The following is a 19199-nucleotide window of genomic DNA, read 5'->3' as shown; positions in this document are numbered from 1 at the left end:
AGTGATCCAGAAGCAAGCATTTGTCTATTTTATAAATGTGTCTTGTATTCAAAACTATTTTTAAAAATTTGAATTGGATTGGGAATGTGGAATTGAGTGAAATTTCACCTGCAGTTCTTTCAGCTTTCTACTGCAGTAGAAATTTTAAGATAGCTGACTGGTGTTTTTTCCCTGGAAATTTAAACACAGGGCAATGCATTTTAATATTTTTTTCCTACATATATGTATTATTTCCTCTTCAATATGATACATATGCATATATGTATATAATATGTATTATTTCCTCTTCAAAATGAAATTCCACATCCAAAGCCAAAACAACCTAGGTGTGGTTAGTGCAAAACTTGGTACTGCTGACCTAATTTCCAGGGCTAGTTATCTCATCAGCTGTTTCACTTAAGAAGTGTTTTTTTTCTGCCTTTTGCTGTCTCTTCTGCAAAATGGAATTAATAATAGTGCATATGTGGAAAGGATGTTATGAGCACTAAATTGAATTAAGTATTCATTAAGTGGATTCCCTGGTGGCTCAGACAGTAAAGAATTTGCCTGCAATGTGGGAGACACAGGAGATGCAGGTTCCATCCCTGGGTTGGAAGACCCCCCTGGAGAAGGGAACGGCTACCCACTCCAGTACTCTTGCCTGGAGAAATCCATGGACAGAGGAGCCTGGTGGGCTATAGTCCCTGGGGTTGCAAAGAGTCAGACAGGACTGAGCAACACTTTCATTTTCACTACCACTTGATAACAATGAGCTCTCTAGAAATGTTTAAGTAAACTATAGATTTTTTTAAATAAACAGATAAAATAGTTAATACTGAGCACATTCAAAGCAGCTCAGCTCACAGACTTGCAGGTAGGGGACACTGCCTCAGCTCACAGACTTATTCATTCAACAAACACTGGTTGCATCTCCCCTATGTGCCAAGCTCCATGTTCCACCTTAGAGATTTAAAAGTGAAGGACACATCTCTTGCCCTGGAGTTTACAGCTTAGTCCATGTTCTAGCGGACAGGAGAAAGGCTTATGCTCCATATTTACATGATGTAGTTCCCTTGGCACAGAGGGAGCTCAGCTGAGGCATGTATCCCTGGCTGTGGCTGGATCTCTTCTGAGAAGAACAGGGTGAAATGGAACCAACAGGACTTGAGCACTAAATATATGACCATATCCTGCCATCTGCCTGACACACATTCACTCACAGCAATCCCATTAAGTAGGCATCCATAGCCTCACTTCACAGATGAGGAAGCAGAGGGCAGAGACGGTAAATTACTAGCCCCAGATAGGGAGCTAAGCACAGGCCATCTGAAGAGTGGCTCCCCGGCATCTCTCCTCCACTTTCTTCATACCCAAACTTTCTAAGACAAATAATACCCCTTTTGGGTTTCTTCAAACTCATATCTTGAAAGCACCTTGCTAACCGCTCTGAACTCAGTGAGCCACTCTGTCTTCTGTGGGTGCTGTTGTTTCCCCGTCTGTTTGGATAATGCACTGGATGGCTCAAGTTGCCAGGTAAATGACCTCCACACCAGCGCTGGAAAACTGTGATGTGCATAGGAATCTGCTTAAAATGCAGATTCAGGCTCAACACCTCTCAGGTGGGGCCCAAGCATGTGCATTTCTGACGGGGTTCCCCAGGCATTATGTGACACAACTGAGAAATGTGAATTCATAAGCCCCTGTTTCTATCTTGGGAGTCAATATAATAGGAGAGTTTAATCTTCTATATATAGGAATTAATTTAATAGGGAGTCAACTTAGGGACTGATGACTTCAATTAAAAATAAGATAGGCCCCAAATTTTCGGCTTTCCTAAAAATAGAATCTTAAACCAGCAATTCCAATCAGGAATTGCCTGATCAACACCAGTTAGGTAATCTGCCTCATTAGAGCCCTGCCATCTCCTGAAGAGAAGTAACCTTAGAGTAACCAAGCTGCTTTTTTGCCTAGTATATCTTCCTTGTTCCTGCTTCCTTCTGGCTGTAGAAGTCTTTCATTTTGTACAGCCCCTTTCTAACAGCTAGACTGGATGCTACCCAATTTGAATCATTCCTGCTCATATAAACTCTTTAAAATTTTAATATATCTCAATTTACCCTTTAATGGTTCCAAAACCTCCATTCTGTTGGGTAAGTACAGGACAATAATAGTATCTAACCCTTGGGGTTATTAGGAGACTACACGAGGTGATACACATACACTTAGCATGTAGCTGTCGCTTCAAAAGGGGTTTAGTATTAATAACAACAACAATATAAAGGGATAATGTTTCCTTTGAAACCCATTCATTTCCTTCCTCCAGTTAAAAATCTGCCTTGTTGCATCCTATGTAAGTACCTTAGTTTGTTTTCAGTACTGTTTTCTGTACTTCAAATGCGAAAGAACCGTTCGCATTTACTCTTGAATTCTGAAAGGAATTCTCTTCGGTCTTCGGGGGTAAAAAAATGATAGGAAACAAATGATTGGAATGGTGGTTGGAAGCTGCCATTTCCCTCTGCTCAATAAGCACAAGCTCACTGTCTCAAGAAATGTCCCCTTTGTGTTTGTCTCCCATCCAGGAAAATCGGAGACGCGGGATTAAAGCGGGTTTTTATTACCTTCTTCATGTTTTTGTCCGATACAGACATGGTAACTAAACAAATACCCAGCTCCAGTTACAACAAAGGATTTGAACAGAAACCCGCATCCTGACTCGGGAGGCTTGGCTAGCTGCAGCTCATCAGGTCGCAAACAGTCGGACACACTCAGCGACTGAACTGAACTGAACTGAACCGAACCTGACTCCACTCATGGCCTTCGGATTGGTTGACCTATTGTCCAATAGGAAAGAAGAACTGGCATCTACTATTTACATAAATTCTCTGTAACCTGGCCGAGCGGGACTGACCGTCCAATCAGATTCTAGGGAGTTGAAGGCCTCATTTGAATATGCAGATAATAAATAGTCATCCCCGTCGCCAGCTGCAGGGCTGGCTCCGCCTGTCCTCCATTCCAGAGGCGCCACCCAAAAACCGCTCCGAGACCGCTGTCTGGGAGGCTTAGGATAAGTCAAAAAATAAGCGCTGCCACAAGCAGAGCTAATATATCTACGTGTATAAGGTGCTGAAGCAGGTGCGCCCCAGCACAGGTATCTCTCCCGTGCCCGTGGATAACTTTGAACTCGTTGGTCAAGGGCACCTTTGAGCTCATGTTTCAGCGAGGCCTCGGCGCACTACAATTGCTCTTACGAACATGTAAGGTGAGGCACAGAAAGTGCGCATCTGCACGGCTGCCCCATGCGCAGTGTGTCATGCCCGCAAATACCGAGACTGTCGAGGACGCGAGCTCCAAATAGGTGGTCCGCAGTGCTCTGAACTTCAAAGGCTCCGTTCACAGCCACCTCAGTGCTCAAAAAAAGAGCCTGCCTCCTGGTGTGGGTGTGAAATGCTGTTCAGTTAGGATTATGGAGGAGATGGGAGTGCGCTCCTGAAATAAAGCTAAGTTTTACAGTGGCATATTCACCAAAAAGACCTGCTGTGTTAGCCTCAGCCCCAGTCAGAAGCCTGAGAGGGCGCGGACCTGCCGCTTGAGTTCTTGAACCCGGTCCAGGTCCTTCTGTCTGCAACTGGCAAGTGCCTTGCAGGTGGGGGGGGAGGTCACCTCCGACAAGGCTTAGTGCCAACCTCCCTCTCTAACCACACTCCCTCGTGACTCACGCCGGGGTATGCTGGGCATGACACTTGGTGAGGCTCTGAGTGTTGAAGCGCAGACCAGGCTGTGACTTTTGGGGGCGTCCTTCCGGCCTTTGCCACGGCAAAGCGCTTGAGTTTCTTTCCTCAAGCATTTAAGCAGCATTAAGTTTGAGCAGCTTCTTGTAAGTACTAGTACTAAGGCTGTTCCTGTTTAAAATATCAAAAGTGCGGGAGCACAGGTAGTGGTCTAGACCCTCAAGACTCAGCTAAAATCCCCCGAACTACGTTGGTTATTTATCCGAAAAACATGTATACCTTTTTGACATACGCTTCATAAACGGTTTGAGTTGGGGCTTTTTTTTTTTTCCCCTTCCCGGTTTTATTGAGGTATAATTAACATATATCATTGTATAAGTTAAAAGAAACTGGAAGTTTCATCCAATTCCCCATCCCCTCCCCACCCCTGCCTCTGGTAACCACAAATCTGATCTCTTTTTCTATGAGTTTGCTTGTTTTTGAAGTGTAAAATACCTACAACACTATGTTAATTCCTGATACACAACATAGTGATTCCATATTTCTAAAGACTTTAAAATTATCACCATGATAATCTAGTTGTCATCTGTCAGCATACAAAAATATTATATAATTATTGTGTGTGCTCAGTGGTTCAGTTGAGTTCGACTCTTCGCAACCCCATGGACTGTAGCCCGCCGGGTTCCTTTATCCATAAGGATTCCCCAGGCAAGTACCCTGGAGTGGGTCCCATGCCTTCCTCCAAGGGATCTTCTCAAACCAGGGATTGAACCCAGGTCTCCCACATTGCAGGCAGATTCTTTACCGTTTGAGCCACCAGGGAAGGCGATATAATTGTTGACTGACTGTATTTCCCGTGCTGTACCTTTCATATCTGTGACTCATTTATCTGTGACTCATCTTTTCAGGTGCCTATTGGCCATCTGTATATCTTCTTTGGAAAAACATCTATTCAGATCCTCTGCCCATTTTTTACAATTGGGTTGTTCTATATTGTTTGGGGGTTTTATGTTGAGTCATATGAGTTTTGTATACTTTGGATATTAATTCCTTGCAGACATGTCATTTACAAACATCTTCTCCCATTCAGTAAGCAATCTTTACATTTTGTTGATAGTTTCCTTCACTATTCAAACATATTTTAGTTTCAGAGAGTCTCATTTATTTTTTCTTTTGTCGCCCTTGCTTGAGGAGACATATCCTTTGGGAGAAGAACCCTGCATTGGCAGGCTATTTTTTACCACTGAGCCACCATATTCCTTTCACAGCTAATAAGATTAGGGACAGCTGTGATGTGCTTTCAAGCACACGGCCCCCTAGTTACAGCCTCATTCCCTATTATTTTGACGATGTTAACTAGTTTTTATTCCAAGCCATCGGTGATATTGGCCTCTAATTTTCTGTTGCTGTGATATCTTTGTCTAGTTTTAATGTCAGGGTGATGCTGGTCTCAGATCTGAGTTCAGAAGCATTTCTTAACTCTGCAAATTTTTGGAATCATTTGAGATGGATAGGTGTTAACTCTTCTCTAAATGTTTGGTAGAATTCACCTGTGAACCTGTTCGGTCAAGGATTATTATTATTACCCAGTTTCAATCCTGGTGTTAGTTTATATTTTCTATTTCTACCTGGCTCAGTCTTGGAAGATTGTACATTTCTAGAAATTTGTCCATTTCTTCTAGGTTTTTTATTTTATTGGTGTATAATTACTCATAGTAATCTCAGGACCGTTTATAATTCTGTGATGTCTACTGTAACTTCTTTTTGCTCCTTTGAAGAGGCTTTTCAATAAAACAAATGTAGTACTTTTTTAAAAACCTCAGTAAATTGTATGCAAAATAAATGTTGCCTGTATGACACATTTAATAACAATTAAGGCATGCAAAGCCTTATGGGCCCATGCTGTTCTCAATCTAAAAAATATCTCATAGTGCTGATGATTCCCAAACCATGAAAAACACCTTCACAGAACAACCCAATCTCCAAGAGCCAAAATGCTATGTGAGATTTGGATTCACGGCTGTGTTCCCGCAGGTGGACAATGGTCATCTGATCCCTCCTTCAGGAACTTCACACACATCATTTCCAGTGACTGCTACCCTTTAATCAATATTTAACCTCTTGCACAGTAAATTCTATTTTGCATTTGTAATTTCTTATTAAAGAGAGTTTTTCCTCCTCCAAAATATTTGCTTCATAATAATTAACAAATTTGACTTCAAATTTCTGAGATGAAAAAGGGAGTCACCTAGATGCATTTCAGATTGTGTACATGCAAAATTCCTCCAGTTCCTTTCAGATCCTTAATTTTAAGCATTTACCTTCGTTACTTCAGAGAATTTGAAATTGTTATTCTCTGGAGAATGACTCCATTGTGCTGAGTCCCATTTTCCTCACTTCTGTGTATTCTCAAGTATTTGGTTAACTGCTCTAGTTTAACTTTCCACTTAGTGTAAGAGACCATATATTTCTCTGTTGTAACAATATGATAAACATAGCTTCTATATACATTTTTTTCCCAATTTTCTTAATCATAGACTCTCTGTAGCAGAGATTCCATATGCCTTGCCTCTTCCCTAACAGATTCTCCTCCTAGGAGAGGGCCAAATCAGGTCCATTCTGCACCTGGGGCTGTGTGCAGCCTCCACTGGACTATTCAGCAAATAGGGGCAGCCTTTTTAACTTCAAGCTAATTCTCTGTGCTAGTATAAAAAGTACTAAGAAATTAATTGGTGTTTTGCATTATTCACAGAAAGCTGTGAACTATATATGAAATTATTGTAAAATGTTCATTTTACTTCTTAATTGTACTTTTGATACTAAACACTGTTGTTGCCACTCCTAGCACTTTCTATCAGTTTCTGCTTTAGACAATTTCCATGTTAGACCTACCTATGGTTTAAGCTTATTAAAGAATCATGTGGATCTGTGAAACTAGTTTCATATGACTGTAAGTTTTCATTAAGATATTGACTCCCAATCTAATTTGGTAGGAGGCTGAGGGCTTGGACCCAGTCAGCAGGCCCCTATTTCAAAGTGAGGAACTGAATTTTTAAAAATTAATTTAATTGGAGGCTAATTACTTTACAATATTGTATTGGTTTTGCCATACGTTGACATGAACCAGCCATGGATGTACGTGTGTTCCCCATCCTGAACCCCCCTCCCACCTCCCTCCCCATCCCATCCCTCAGGGTCGTCCCAGTGCACCAGCCCTGAGCACCCTGTCTCATGCATCGAACTTGGACTGGTGATCTGTTGCACATGATAATATACATGTTTCAATGCTATTCTCTCAAATCATCCCACCCGCTCTCTTTCCCACAGAGTCCAAAAGACTGTTCTGTACATCTGTGTCTCTTTTGCTGTCTCGAATACAGGGTTATCATTACCATCTTCCTAAATTCCATATATATGCATTAGTATACTGTATTGGTGTTTTTCTTTCTGGCTTACTTCACTTTGTATAAGTAATAGCCTCCAGTTTCATCCACCTCATTAGAACTGATTCAAATGTATTTGAAGAACTGAATTTTGTAGGTTTGTTTTTTTTTTAAGTGTTTAACCGAGGAAGATTTTAATTTTATTGTTCAATTCTTTTTGGCAGGGTACTTTTAAGACTAAAACTACCCCAAAACTGGAAATTATAGATTTCTTACAAACAGCACAGGGCAGCCCTGTATTTTATCAGCAAAAGTCCCTCAAGGAAAGAATACAAAGTGTGAGGCAAGACCAATGCTTTAAAGCATAAAAGATTCTGCAATATACTGAGAAGAGGCTATACCAGAAGAGAGGATTAAAAAGCTGGCTATTTCATTCATAACTGATATTTTCTGAAAATCTACTAAAAGTCCACTTTCAGCAACTGAAATAATACAAACTGGGAACTTCCTATAAGTGTACCTGGTTGATCCTCTGAATACATTTCACTAGGAAGCACTATAATGAATGATAGAGTGTGAGAGGAAAATCACATATAACAGTTTGTGAACAACCCAGATGTTATGAAGCTTCCTCAATGTTAATTTTAAAAAGCTGAATTCATTCAAGCAAATCATTTTCTGAAATTAAACCAGAGAATTCTGCTAGTGTTCTTTCATCAGGATGTTAGCATTTCCATTTTCGTATGTAAAACATTGGAAAAAATGTGAACTGTAACAAAACTAAACTGGTAATTACTTTTGATTGCTACTAACAACCTAGCATGGCATCAATACAATTTAAATGGATAGAAAGGTTTGCATATTGTGGCAAACACCATGAACTGAGTATACTCAAAAGCCACTCGTATCTCCTTTCTCTCTTGTAGAGGCCAGAAAGAAAAAAAGTACTTGATTTCAAATACCTGCAGTTAGGGCCGGACATTAGACATGGTTCTGGCCATGGAGGGCTGTCATTTCCAAATAAAAGGAAAAGATTTGCTAAGAGAAAGCACCTTGGCCTTTCTCTTTTTTCTTCCCTGAATGTGGAAACAGGCCATATTACCTGAAATTCCCACACATATTTCTCTTAATCGAGGACATTTTGATTTGGCCAATACTCCCATAAATATGTCAGAAGCATTAAATTCTTGGAGAAACAAAGCCACGTCCTCATCCATTGACATATCCCATACTCTGCAAATTTCAGTCTCCATTTCTTCATCAAGCTGCATCTGCTGTTCATCATCATCAGAGCTGGATCTGGCATTTTCAGGGCTAACCATCTGATGAGCCCCCTGAGGACGCCGAAGAGCCAGTGCTTGCTGGACCGTGCTGGTGATGCAGCTCCCCACGGCCACCGCGGCCGCCTCTGCCGTCCCGACCTGGCAGCCCTGTCGACAGGTTGCGGTTCATGACTTGGCCACCTCTAGTGCAGGAGCTCCACCAGAAGCCAGTAGTTTTTAATATGAATCAGGTATCTACTGAGAAAATGAAAGGTGTTGTCTTCTGATGACAGATCACTGTTTAAATTTTGTATTACAACTAGGAAGGCAAAGAAGTAAAACTGCTAGGAAAAAATATCCATTTCGAAGTATTTATTTTTGTAAACATTGTTTCAGACTATAAAAAACACGTTAGAACACTAGATATGTTTGTATAGGTATGTTCAAACGTATAGACATGTTCAAACATATACGGATAGAACACACAGATACGTTCAAACACTCATATCTATAAAAGAGAACAAGGGGAAAGAAATAATGCCTGCACACTGCTATCACTAACTATAACAATACTATATATGTCCATGAGTGCACAAACTAACTCAGGCAGAAAGGAAAGGAGGGTGTGGGAGGCAGAGATCACTATCCATATCTTTAAATGCAGTTTTCACTAAAGTTTTATTATCAGTTTTATATAAACCTATCAAAACTTATTTATATTTAAACAATAGTGTGTTGTCCAGATGATTTTTAAACTTATTTCTGCTCACCAACAAGTTTTTAAATTTCAGTTTCCATTTTTGTGTATAAAGTAGGTAGATAAAACAATGCTAAATATACATATCTTACATTAGGATGAAATGCTGAATCTGAAGTTGAATGAAAATATGAGTTCAAGGTGAAAAAAGAATTACATGAACTAGCTCAGTGTTAACGAATAATTTAATAGTGTATTCTATAAACTGACTGTGGTATTGAATAGCTATTTCAATAGAAACCTTTAAAAAACTGATGTGATCCAGAAAAATAAACAACACAATCAAAAAAATGGGCCAAAGAACTAAATAGACATTTCTCCAAAGAAGACATACAGATGGCTAACACACACATGAAAAGATGCTCAACATCACTCATTATCAGAGAAATGCAAATCAAAACCACAATGAGGTACTATTTCATGCCAGGAAGAATGGCTGTGATCCAAAAGTCTACAAGCAATAAATGCTGGAGAGGGTGTGGAGAAAAGGGAACCCTCTTACACTATTGGTGGGAATGCAAACTAGTACAGCCACTATGGAGAGCAGTGTGGAGATTCCTTAAAAAACTGGAAATAGAACTGCCATACGACCCAGCAATCCCACTGCTGGGCATACACACTGAGGAAACCAGAATTGAAAGAGACACGTGGACCCCAATGTTCATTGCAGCACTGTTTATAATAGCCAGGACATGGAAGCAACCTAGATGTCCATCAGCAGATGAATGGATAAGAAAGCTGTGGTACATATACACAACGGAGTATTCAGTTCAGTTCAGTCGCTCAGTCGTGTCTGACTCTGTGACCCCATGAACTGTAGCACGTCAGGCCTCCCTGTTCATCACCAACTCCCGGAGTTTACCCAAACTGATGTCCATTCAGTCGGTGATGCCATCCAGCATCTCATCCTCTGTGGTCCCCTTCTCCTCCTGCCCCCAATCCCTCCCAGCATCAGAGTCTTTTCCAATGAGTCAACTCTTCGCATGAGGTGGCCAAAGTATTGGAGTTTCAGCTTTAGCATCAGTTCTTCCAAAGAACACCCAGGACTGATCTTTAGAATGGACTGGTTACTCAGCCTTAAAAAAGAATACATTTGAATCAGTTCTAATGAGGTGGGTGAAACTGGAGCCTATTATACAGAGTGAAGTAAGCCAGAAAATAAACCACCAATACAGTATACTAATGCATATATATGGAATTTAGAAAGATGGTAACGATAAACCTGTATGTGAGACAGCGAAAGAGACACAGATGTATGGAACAGTCTTTTGGACTCTGTGGGAGAGGGCGAGGGTGGGATGATTTAGGAGAATGGCGTCGAAACATGTATAATATCATATGTGAAATGAATCGCCAGTCCAGGTTCGATGCATGATACAGGATACTCGGGGCTGGTGCACTGGGATGACCCAGAGGGATGGTATGGGGAGGGAGGAGGGAGGGGGGTTCAGGATGGGGGACACGTGTACACCCGTGGCAGATTCATGTTGACGTATGGTAAAACCAATACTATATTGTAAAGTAATTAGCTTCCAATTAAAATAAATTTATATTTAAAAAATAACTGATATGAGACCATTTTGTTTTGTAAAACGTCCTATCTTGGGATTTGCATTCTTGCAACTATTAACTAACCATAAAGTATTTTGAACGCCAACTTTAAAATGTTTGGGGTTTTAGAAATTCTTTTACAGTGGACCCATGTAGAAAAAGGAATGAGGTGGGCGTTTTCCAGCCGCTGTGGTTTTCTGCCCAATCCTTCCCACCGAATCAAGCATGCAAGCTTCTTCCTTTGGAGATGATTTGCAAAAGCCCGGTCGTCAGCCTTTAATTGAACGTCAGTTCCTTGCCCGAGATGATGACACGACCTTTCAACACATCTAATTCTCAGAACAGCTCAAGAAAGTGATTATTTGAAATCCCCTTCTTACATTAAAAAAAAAAAAAAAAAAAAAACAGGCAAAAAAGGTAGGCGATGTCTTCCTCAGAGTGAACTCTTCACGCTAAAGCACTTTATCTGAACTAAGATGACACTTTCCAAATGAATGCCATGAACTCAAAGGGAAAATTCTGCGTCACTAGTGCGTCATTGAGAATAATGGGGCTGAAATGGAAGTTTACATTTGCTGAGAAAAAGGTTATTTTTCTCTTAAATTGCCCTCCTCTCCCCACCCCCGCCCCTAACTACCTGCAGCCTGGGTGGGCTTATTACATCCAGTTCTCGAGCACAAAGCGCTGTGTTCCATCACGCTTCCATTTTCCTTTCGGTTTCAAACATCCCGCCTTTGAAGAATCCAGACATGCAAACATCCTCCCGCAAATGTTCATTGCCTTAGGATAAAGATATCTGGTCTGGGCGGAGATGCATCGCCAGGCGCTAGCGCCAAAGCTGTACAACACCCCCAGGGGGCTCACCCAGAGCGTCTTTCAGTGCATCTTCGGGCTCACTCATTAATGAACACGGAGGTATTCGAATGGCATATGGTCCCTCTGGGAAAGCGGGGGATGGGGGGTGGGGGTGATGACCCGCGCCACCCACCCACAGACAAACATCATGCGCACACAAAACTGTACCATGCCGGCAAGCCTCGTAAATGGCACTCTCCAGACCCTAAAAACACTTAACTCAAGGTTCTTATTTTGCTTAGTGAAGCGTCGATAGCTTTGAGCGGAAGCAGGGGTGGACACGCAGCCTTTTCGTTGTTTCCCGCACTGCTATTTTTTCTCGCCAGCCCATCCCCGACCAGATAAAATACAGGTACGCTTTCGCATTCTGCTCACGTACACACGCGCGCACACGTCTATGGGACAGGGGTTGGGGTGGGGGTAGGGAGAGGAATCCGGGCGCCCTCCTAGTAACCTATGAGCCGCTACGAAGTAGACAAGGGATGCTTTTACATAACAAACCCTTCACGTGTTCGACACCCTTTCTCGATCTTGTGAGTGGCTCTGAAAAGAGCCTTTGGGTTTCCGGGCACCGAGGTGCACCTCATTTAGAGCTGGTATATTTGGTGACAGCTTTGGTACCTTCCGACACAGCGTGTTTGGCCAACTCGCCGGGCAACAGCAGGCGCACAGCCGTCTGCACCTCCCGGGACGTAATGGTAGAACGCTTGTTGTAGTGCGCCAAACGGGAGGCCTCGCTAGCGATACGCTCGAAGATGTCGTTCACGAAGGAATTCATGATGCCCATGGCCTTGGAAGAGATACCGGTGTCCGGGTGCACTTGCTTCAACACCTTATACACGTAGATGGAATAACTCTCTTTGCGGCTGCGCTTACGCTTTTTGCCATCCTTCTTCTGCGCTTTAGTAACAGCTTTTTTGGAGCCCTTCTTGGGTGCGGGAGCTGATTTGGACGGATCAGGCATGACGGCGGATCCTCCAAACAGGAAAAAAGCCTCTTTGCAGAGCAACTCAACTTATACGTCCTGTATTCAAATGAGGGATCCAGAGTTTCTAATTTCTGATAGGGTCAAGCAACGCGCAACGTCATCACTGGAAAAGGCAGATGCAAATTAGGGGGAAATGGTGACTTTCTTTTCTGGTTGGTCACCATCACTAGCCAATCGGGCGGCGCCGGCTGCACTACCTCAAGACTATATATAAGGACTCTCTGCTTACAGTGAATCTGTTGGTTGGTGGTCTGTTTTTTGGCTCTGTTTTGTCGTTGTGCGTGCCTGGGAGATGTCCGGTCGAGGCAAACAGGGCGGTAAGGCGCGCGCGAAAGCGAAGTCGCGCTCTTCGCGCGCGGGCTTGCAGTTTCCTGTGGGCCGAGTGCATCGGCTGCTCCGCAAAGGTAACTATTCTGAGCGTGTGGGTGCTGGCGCGCCTGTCTATCTGGCAGCCGTGTTGGAGTACCTGACGGCTGAGATCCTAGAGCTGGCGGGCAACGCGGCGCGCGACAACAAGAAGACGCGTATTATCCCACGCCATCTGCAGTTAGCCATCCGTAACGATGAAGAGCTCAACAAGCTGCTGGGTCGCGTGACCATCGCGCAGGGCGGTGTCCTGCCCAACATCCAGGCCGTGCTGCTGCCCAAGAAAACGGAGAGCCACCACAAGGCCAAGGGCAAGTGAGGCGGCGGAGGCGGGCCGGAAACGGTCGTGCTCCCCAGGGGCTCCCTGACACCAAAGGCTCTTTTCAGAGCCACCCACAGTGTCTGGAAAAGAGCCGTACTGGCCAAGGGCGCGTTTCGCGGCGCGTTTCTGTGCGAATCTGAGCAAGGCTGGGCTTGCGGGAGATTGAACCAGAGACATGATTTGGGTGCTCATAGGGGCTCAGTGGGCTGTGTGTTCGTTTGCAGCGGGGAATGACGTTTTCTCTTGAATCTCACCCCCAAGGTCATGGAGTTTTAATCCCACTCATCCTTAAGACTTTGTTATTATCGGTGACAAGCTACTTTTGACTCCGAGAAGTCATTACTATGACATTCAGACGCCAAGTACGGACTGTTTTTTTATTCCAGGAGAAATCCATACATTGAATTGGTATTGAAAATAATCTTAGAAGAAAATCTGCCATTTGAGGTTCTGATAGATAAACGTGATTTATATCTTAAAGGGTATGAATGCACAAGTTAGGTTTTTAGAGAGCATGAGATCAGAATTTATTGTATTGCGAATTCTAAGGTCTTGGGAAGGATATGTCTTGCTAGATGCATTTTCAGCATTTGAAATGTATCAGTTTACATTTTGAAAATAGGTGCACTTTTTTAAAGGAAATTTTATTTTATATAGAATAATTATTTAAAGGAGTTTAAATTATTATATTTGGGTTGGTTAAACGTTAATAAGAGATCCCCTTAAACTGATAGCTAAAGTCAAAACTATTAGTACATTGAATTTGATAAAATTACTTTCGTGAATTCAGTAAATTTAAAATGAATAGTGTTAGGACCAGATTAAGTAATATATATGGGGATATTTCAAAAGATGCTTGTTTATGAATTCCACATGATGTTACAAATAAGGGGTGGAGTGTACCAGATACACTTCTGCAAAGTCTACTGAGAAGTGAAGGCGTTAATAGCACTTACTTCATGGGGTTAAGGGATTAAATGAGTAATTCCATAGTAATCCCCATGTTTAAAAATCTCCAGCACACTGAGTTTAGTAAATGTTATTCCTGCTGTCATTCTTACTGATTCCATTAATTTTTTTTATTATAATATAGGCCACTAAAACATTAGGAATGTTACATAATAAGTATTTATCTTCCAAAATTGGGGTTCCCTGGTGGCTTAGACGGTAAAGCGTCTGTCTACAATGTGGGAGACCAGGGTTCGAGCCCTGGGTTGGGAAGATTCCCTGGAGAAGGAAATGGCAATCCACTCCAGTACTGCCGCTGCTGCTAAGTCGCGTCAGTCGTTTCCGACTCTGCGAGACTCCATAGACAGAAGCCCACCAGGCTCCTCTGTCCCTGGGATTCTCTAGGCAAGAACACTGGAGTGGGTTGCCATTTCCTTCTCCAATGCATGAAAGTGAAAAGTGAAAGTGAAGTCCCTCAGTTGTGTCCGACTTTTAGCGACCCCATGGACTGTAGCCTACAAGGCTCCTCCATCCATGGGATTTCCCAGGCAAGAGTTCTGGAGTGGGGTGCCATTGCCTTCTCCGACTCCAGTACTATTGCCTGGAAAACACCATGGACAGAGGAGCCTGGTAGGCTACAGTATGGGGTCGCAAAGAGTCAGACGTGACTGAGCGACTTCACTTTTAATTAGATGTACTCAAACCACGGCTCCCTAGACACTGTCTAGAGCTAACCACATATTTGCTAGTCTTTAGAAAATATCCTAGCAATATAAAACTGTTTGCACCAAAAATTGATAAGAACCATCAGTGTGGGTGGAAGCAACACCCAACTCCTCTGCAGTGTAGGTAGATAGTAGCATTCACATTGCCTAATGGGACCCATTTCAATGAAACAAACTGCAAGGATTATGCAAGAGATTATAGAGTCTTCTGGAGATCTGTACATTGTGTTTCCGGTGACAGCCTTCAATTCTACTGTAAACTTCTATTTTTGTATTGATATTTGTGTAGGTCATTGTATGTCTTCACCCCCTTCAGTGTTATTTAAGAAAGAAAGGTTTCTCAGGAACAGAGAGCTTGGGTCTTCCAAGCGTCATCACTGAGCTCCAGATTTTCAGTGCCTCTAGTGGAGTGTTAACTGGGAAGCGTGAGGGGGGAGGTGCTCCAAGAGGAAGCCCTTCTTTTGTCGCTTCTAAGGCTGAGTTTATATAGCCACAAGCCCTGATTAATTTTCAGTTAATTAAAATTAAATACAAAGGTGCAGTTTCTCAGTCATCCTAGCCACACATGGCTAATGGCTACCACACTGGACAGAACAGATACAGAAGGTCTCCATCATGACAGAAAGTTCTGTTGGGCAGGTCGGGTCTGATCATCTATCAGGGTTATCAGTTTTAGGAACATGATGCAATATGCAGAGCTGCCTGCCTTGCATAGAGAAAGCTCGTCAGACTCATGCTTAAAGAAGAAAAGAGTGTATGGTCCAGCCATTCTATCCCCCAGATACATACAAGGACTCAGCTACCCAGACACCCATCTCACATTCACAGCAGCATCCCAAAGATAGAAACAGCCCAAATGTCTATAACAGATGAATGGATAAACAAAATGTGGTCTAGCCATAGTGGAATAGTATTCAGTCATAAAAAAGAATGACATGTTCATGGATGAACTTCAAAAATGTGCTAAGTTAAAGAAGCTGGACACTAAAAGTCACATATCGTATGATCCTGTTTATATGATCGCATACAGAACAAATCCATAAGGACAGTAGATTAGTTGTTGCAAGTTTATTGGGTATTAGAGGAAAATATGGAGTATTGTTCACTTTTAGGGTAATGAAAATATTTCAGAGATGGAAAGAGGTGATTGTGAATGCCTATATGTCACAGAATTGCTCACTTTAGAATGGTTTATGTGAATTTCACCTTGATTTAAAAAGATATGTGAACCTAACACGAGGATATGCACTAAAAAGAAGAGGAGTTTCTGTCTCCATCACTTTTATCCAGTAGGTGGAGTGTGGGCTGGCCTGCCTGCACAGTAGCATCCCTCAGAGACCATGTTGGGAGAGGGGCATGGAGTCTTTTGGGTAGCCATAGCCTTTCCTTCTGCCTGACTCGGTGGAGTTTCAAGCCCTCTTCCCAGCCAACTGACACATATCATTCCCTTCGATGGAATTATTTTGGGTCATTCTCCCCATATTCCTATGGGAGGGCACTTAATATTAAGAAAGATGAAAAGGGAGGGAGATCCCAGAAGAAGAATGCAGTCTGGGCAGCCTCAGAAGCATCCATGCTCACTGCAGATAAAGTGTTCCTAGTTTTTGGAATTCTCAGTTTAGCCTGGCTCAAGTCTAATAGGCGATCTCACCTCTCTCTAGGTGTGGCCTGTACCCAGCCTCTGCTGCACATCTAGTCTTTCCTCCCTACAGTATCACTTTCCATATATTCACCAACAAATTCAAGAATCTTCCAAATGAAAAAGCAAATGGATTCCTCCCCCCAAAGTTTCTGTGCTCCCCCAGACTAGGGAGGGCAGAGGAACTTGGGATTAGCACTTGAAGTCCTGGGTCACCCAGTTCCTAGTGCCATCAGATCTGGGCTGAGCTGAGCTGTTCTCCATCATCCTGTTGCATGGCTGCCCCAGCCCTGGTCATCAGAATCTGTCTAATGCCTCTCCCTCCACAACTTCCCTACCTCCAGCCAGAGTCATTTCTATTCATTGCTCACAAAGCCTCAAGAAGCTTTGATTTTCTCCAGTGCATGCCCAGCAGAAGCTTAAAACTGCATCCCTTTCTCTGCCTGCTTCCCTCCCTCCCAGTTCCTGGTCAGCTGGGTTCTACTGCCTCCTGCAGAGGTCTCCAAGGACACCAGGTCTTGGTGCTTCTCTCCTCTCTCAACTTTGGACCCAACAGCTCCTCCTGTCGGTGCTGCCCATGGGCCTCCAGAACCCCTCTCCCTCCTGCTGCCTTGTCCTCAGCTCACTCCCAGGCACATGCAGCCCTCTGGGTCACGTCCTTCCAGGTCACTCCTGCAGGATATCAGATCTGCCGCCCAAATGTCCTAGAGAGCATGTGGGTCAGCAGTTTGAACCGAATTCCATCACCTCTACTAGCTTTGTCAGTGATGCTTCCTAAGGCCCACTTGACTTTGCACTCCACGATGTCTGGCTAAAGGTAAGGGATCACATCATCATGGTTATCTGGGCCATGAAGATCTTTTTTGTATAGTTCTTTGTATTCTGGGCTTCCCTGGTGGCTCAGATGGCAAAGCGTCTGCCTGCAATGCAGGAGACCCAGGTTCAATCCCTGGGTCGGGAAGATCTCCTGGAGAAGGAAATGGCAACCCACTCAAGTACTCTTGCCTGGAAAATTCCATGGATGGAGGAGCCTGATAGGCTACAGTCCATGGGGTTGCAGAGTCAGACACAACTGAATGACTTCACTTTCACTTTTTGTGTATTCTTGCCACCTCTTCTTAGTATCTTCTGCTTCTGTTAGGTGCATACCATTTCTCTCCTTTATTGTACCCATCTTTGCATGAAATGTTCCCTTGGTATGTCTCATTTTCTTGAAGAGATTTGTTAGTCTTTCCCATCAAAAACAAAACAAAACAAAAAACCCAGTCCAAATTGATTTAAATAAGCATAGAACCAGACTCAGATATGACACAAGTGTTGGAATTATCTTTCAGACCAGAATTTTAAAACTGTGACTAAGATGTTAAGGGCTCTAATGGATAAAGTAGAGGGCAAATGCTAAGAAAGTATCAAAAGGGAATGTGAGAAATTGAAAACACTGTAACAAATGAAGACTGTCTTTGATGGGCCCCTTAGCCAACTTTCTACAGTCTAGAAAAGAATCCATGAGCTTGAAGAAATGTCAATAGAAATCTCCCAAACTGAAATCCAAAATGAAAAAGGAATAATAACAATAAATAGAAAATAGAATACCCTAGGACTGGGATAATTACAAAAGCTGTAGCATATGTGTAATTAGAATAGAAGAGAGGAGAGGGTAGAAGAAATATTTGAATAATGGTTGAGAATTTTCCAAAATGATGGAGACTAAACCACAGATCCAGGAGGTTCAGAGACCACCAGTAAAAAAGAAATCTATGCTGAGGCACATTACATTCTGTTACAGAAAACAAGATGAAAATACCTTGAAAGAACCAGGGTTGGGGGTGGGGCAACACTAAGTTAAGACTTCTCATCAGAAATCGTGAAAGTGTGGCATGACATATATACAAATTATTGTATTTTAAAAAATCACTAACCTAGAATTTTGTATCCAACAAAATTATTCATCAAAAGTGAAGGAGAAGATAAAATACCTCGAACAGACAAAGCAATCTTGAGGGAAAAAAGAGAATGGAGCTGGAGGAATCAACCTTCTGACTTCAGCTTAAAACAAAGCTACAGTCATTAAGACAGTATGGTATTGCCGCAAAATAAAAATGTAGAGCAATGGAACAAGATAGAAAGCCCTGAGAGAAACCCAAGCACCTATGGGCATCTTATCTTTGACAAAGGAGGCAAGAATATATAATGGAGAACAGACAGCCTCTTCAAGAAGTGGTGCTGGGAAAACTGGACAGCTACATGTAAAACAATGGAAATAGAATACTTTCTAACACCATACACAAAAATAAATTCAAAATGGATTAAAGATTAAAATGCAAGGCAAGAAACTATAAACTCTCAGGAAAACATTGACAGTATACGCTGACATATATCACAGCAAGATTCTCTGATCCAGCTCAAAAAAATTTATTCTTAATAACTGATAACTTCAAATAGTAACGGCAACAATAGATTGGATGATAATGACAGCAATGTTAGGGATGGAAGGGAGGAAATGGTAATATTGTTATTACTATTTATAAGTTACCTGCGCTAACCCATGAAATTGAAGTAGTGTCATTTGAAAGTGGACTGAGATTGGCTATAAACCTATATTTCAAACTGTAGGAAAATCACTTTGAACTTGGTATGCTAAATAGAGGATAGGGTATGGAATCATGTCACAGTAAGGCCATGACAGAGATCTCTAA

At 42.4% G+C, this 19199-nt stretch overlaps 2 protein-coding genes across 3 annotated transcripts in view; one reads left to right on the top strand and one right to left on the bottom strand.

Annotated features, from left to right (window-relative positions):
• LOC102177790 (histone H2B type 3-B) lies at nt 10150-12542 on the bottom strand. 2 transcript variants are annotated; one of them, XM_005682055.3, is made up of 2 exons: nt 12137-12542; nt 10150-10185 (listed from the first exon to the last, which is right to left on the bottom strand). In XM_005682055.3, the coding sequence occupies exons 1-2, from the start codon at nt 12477-12479 to the stop codon at nt 10181-10183; spliced, it is 348 nt and encodes a 115-aa protein (XP_005682112.1). In that variant the 5' UTR covers nt 12480-12542; the 3' UTR covers nt 10150-10180. The 2 variants fall into 2 exon arrangements, with proteins under 2 accessions (XP_005682112.1, XP_017907082.1); XM_018051593.1 differs by lacking the exon at nt 10150-10185 and having other exon boundaries at nt 10620-12542.
• Nucleotides 12748-19199, top strand: part of TRIM17 (tripartite motif containing 17) — a 49996-nt gene continuing 43544 nt past the window's right edge. The window contains exon 1 of the mRNA XM_018051594.1: nt 12748-12907. Within this exon, the coding sequence (XP_017907083.1) occupies nt 12796-12907 (112 nt within the window). The 5' untranslated portion in view covers nt 12748-12795. The remainder of the gene's footprint in view (nt 12908-19199) is intronic.

The sequence above is a fragment of the Capra hircus genome, chromosome 7 (genome assembly GCF_001704415.2).
Source record: "Capra hircus breed San Clemente chromosome 7, ASM170441v1, whole genome shotgun sequence".
Lineage (NCBI taxonomy): Eukaryota > Metazoa > Chordata > Mammalia > Artiodactyla > Bovidae > Capra > Capra hircus.
Note: the sequence above shows the minus strand (reverse complement) of the source record. Positions and strands in the feature narration are given on the sequence as shown.

Coding starts and splice junctions, on each gene's coding strand:
- LOC102177790 (XM_018051593.1), bottom strand. CDS start 12,479: ATGCCTGATCCGTCCAAATCAGCTCCCGCACCCAAGAAGGGCTCCAAA.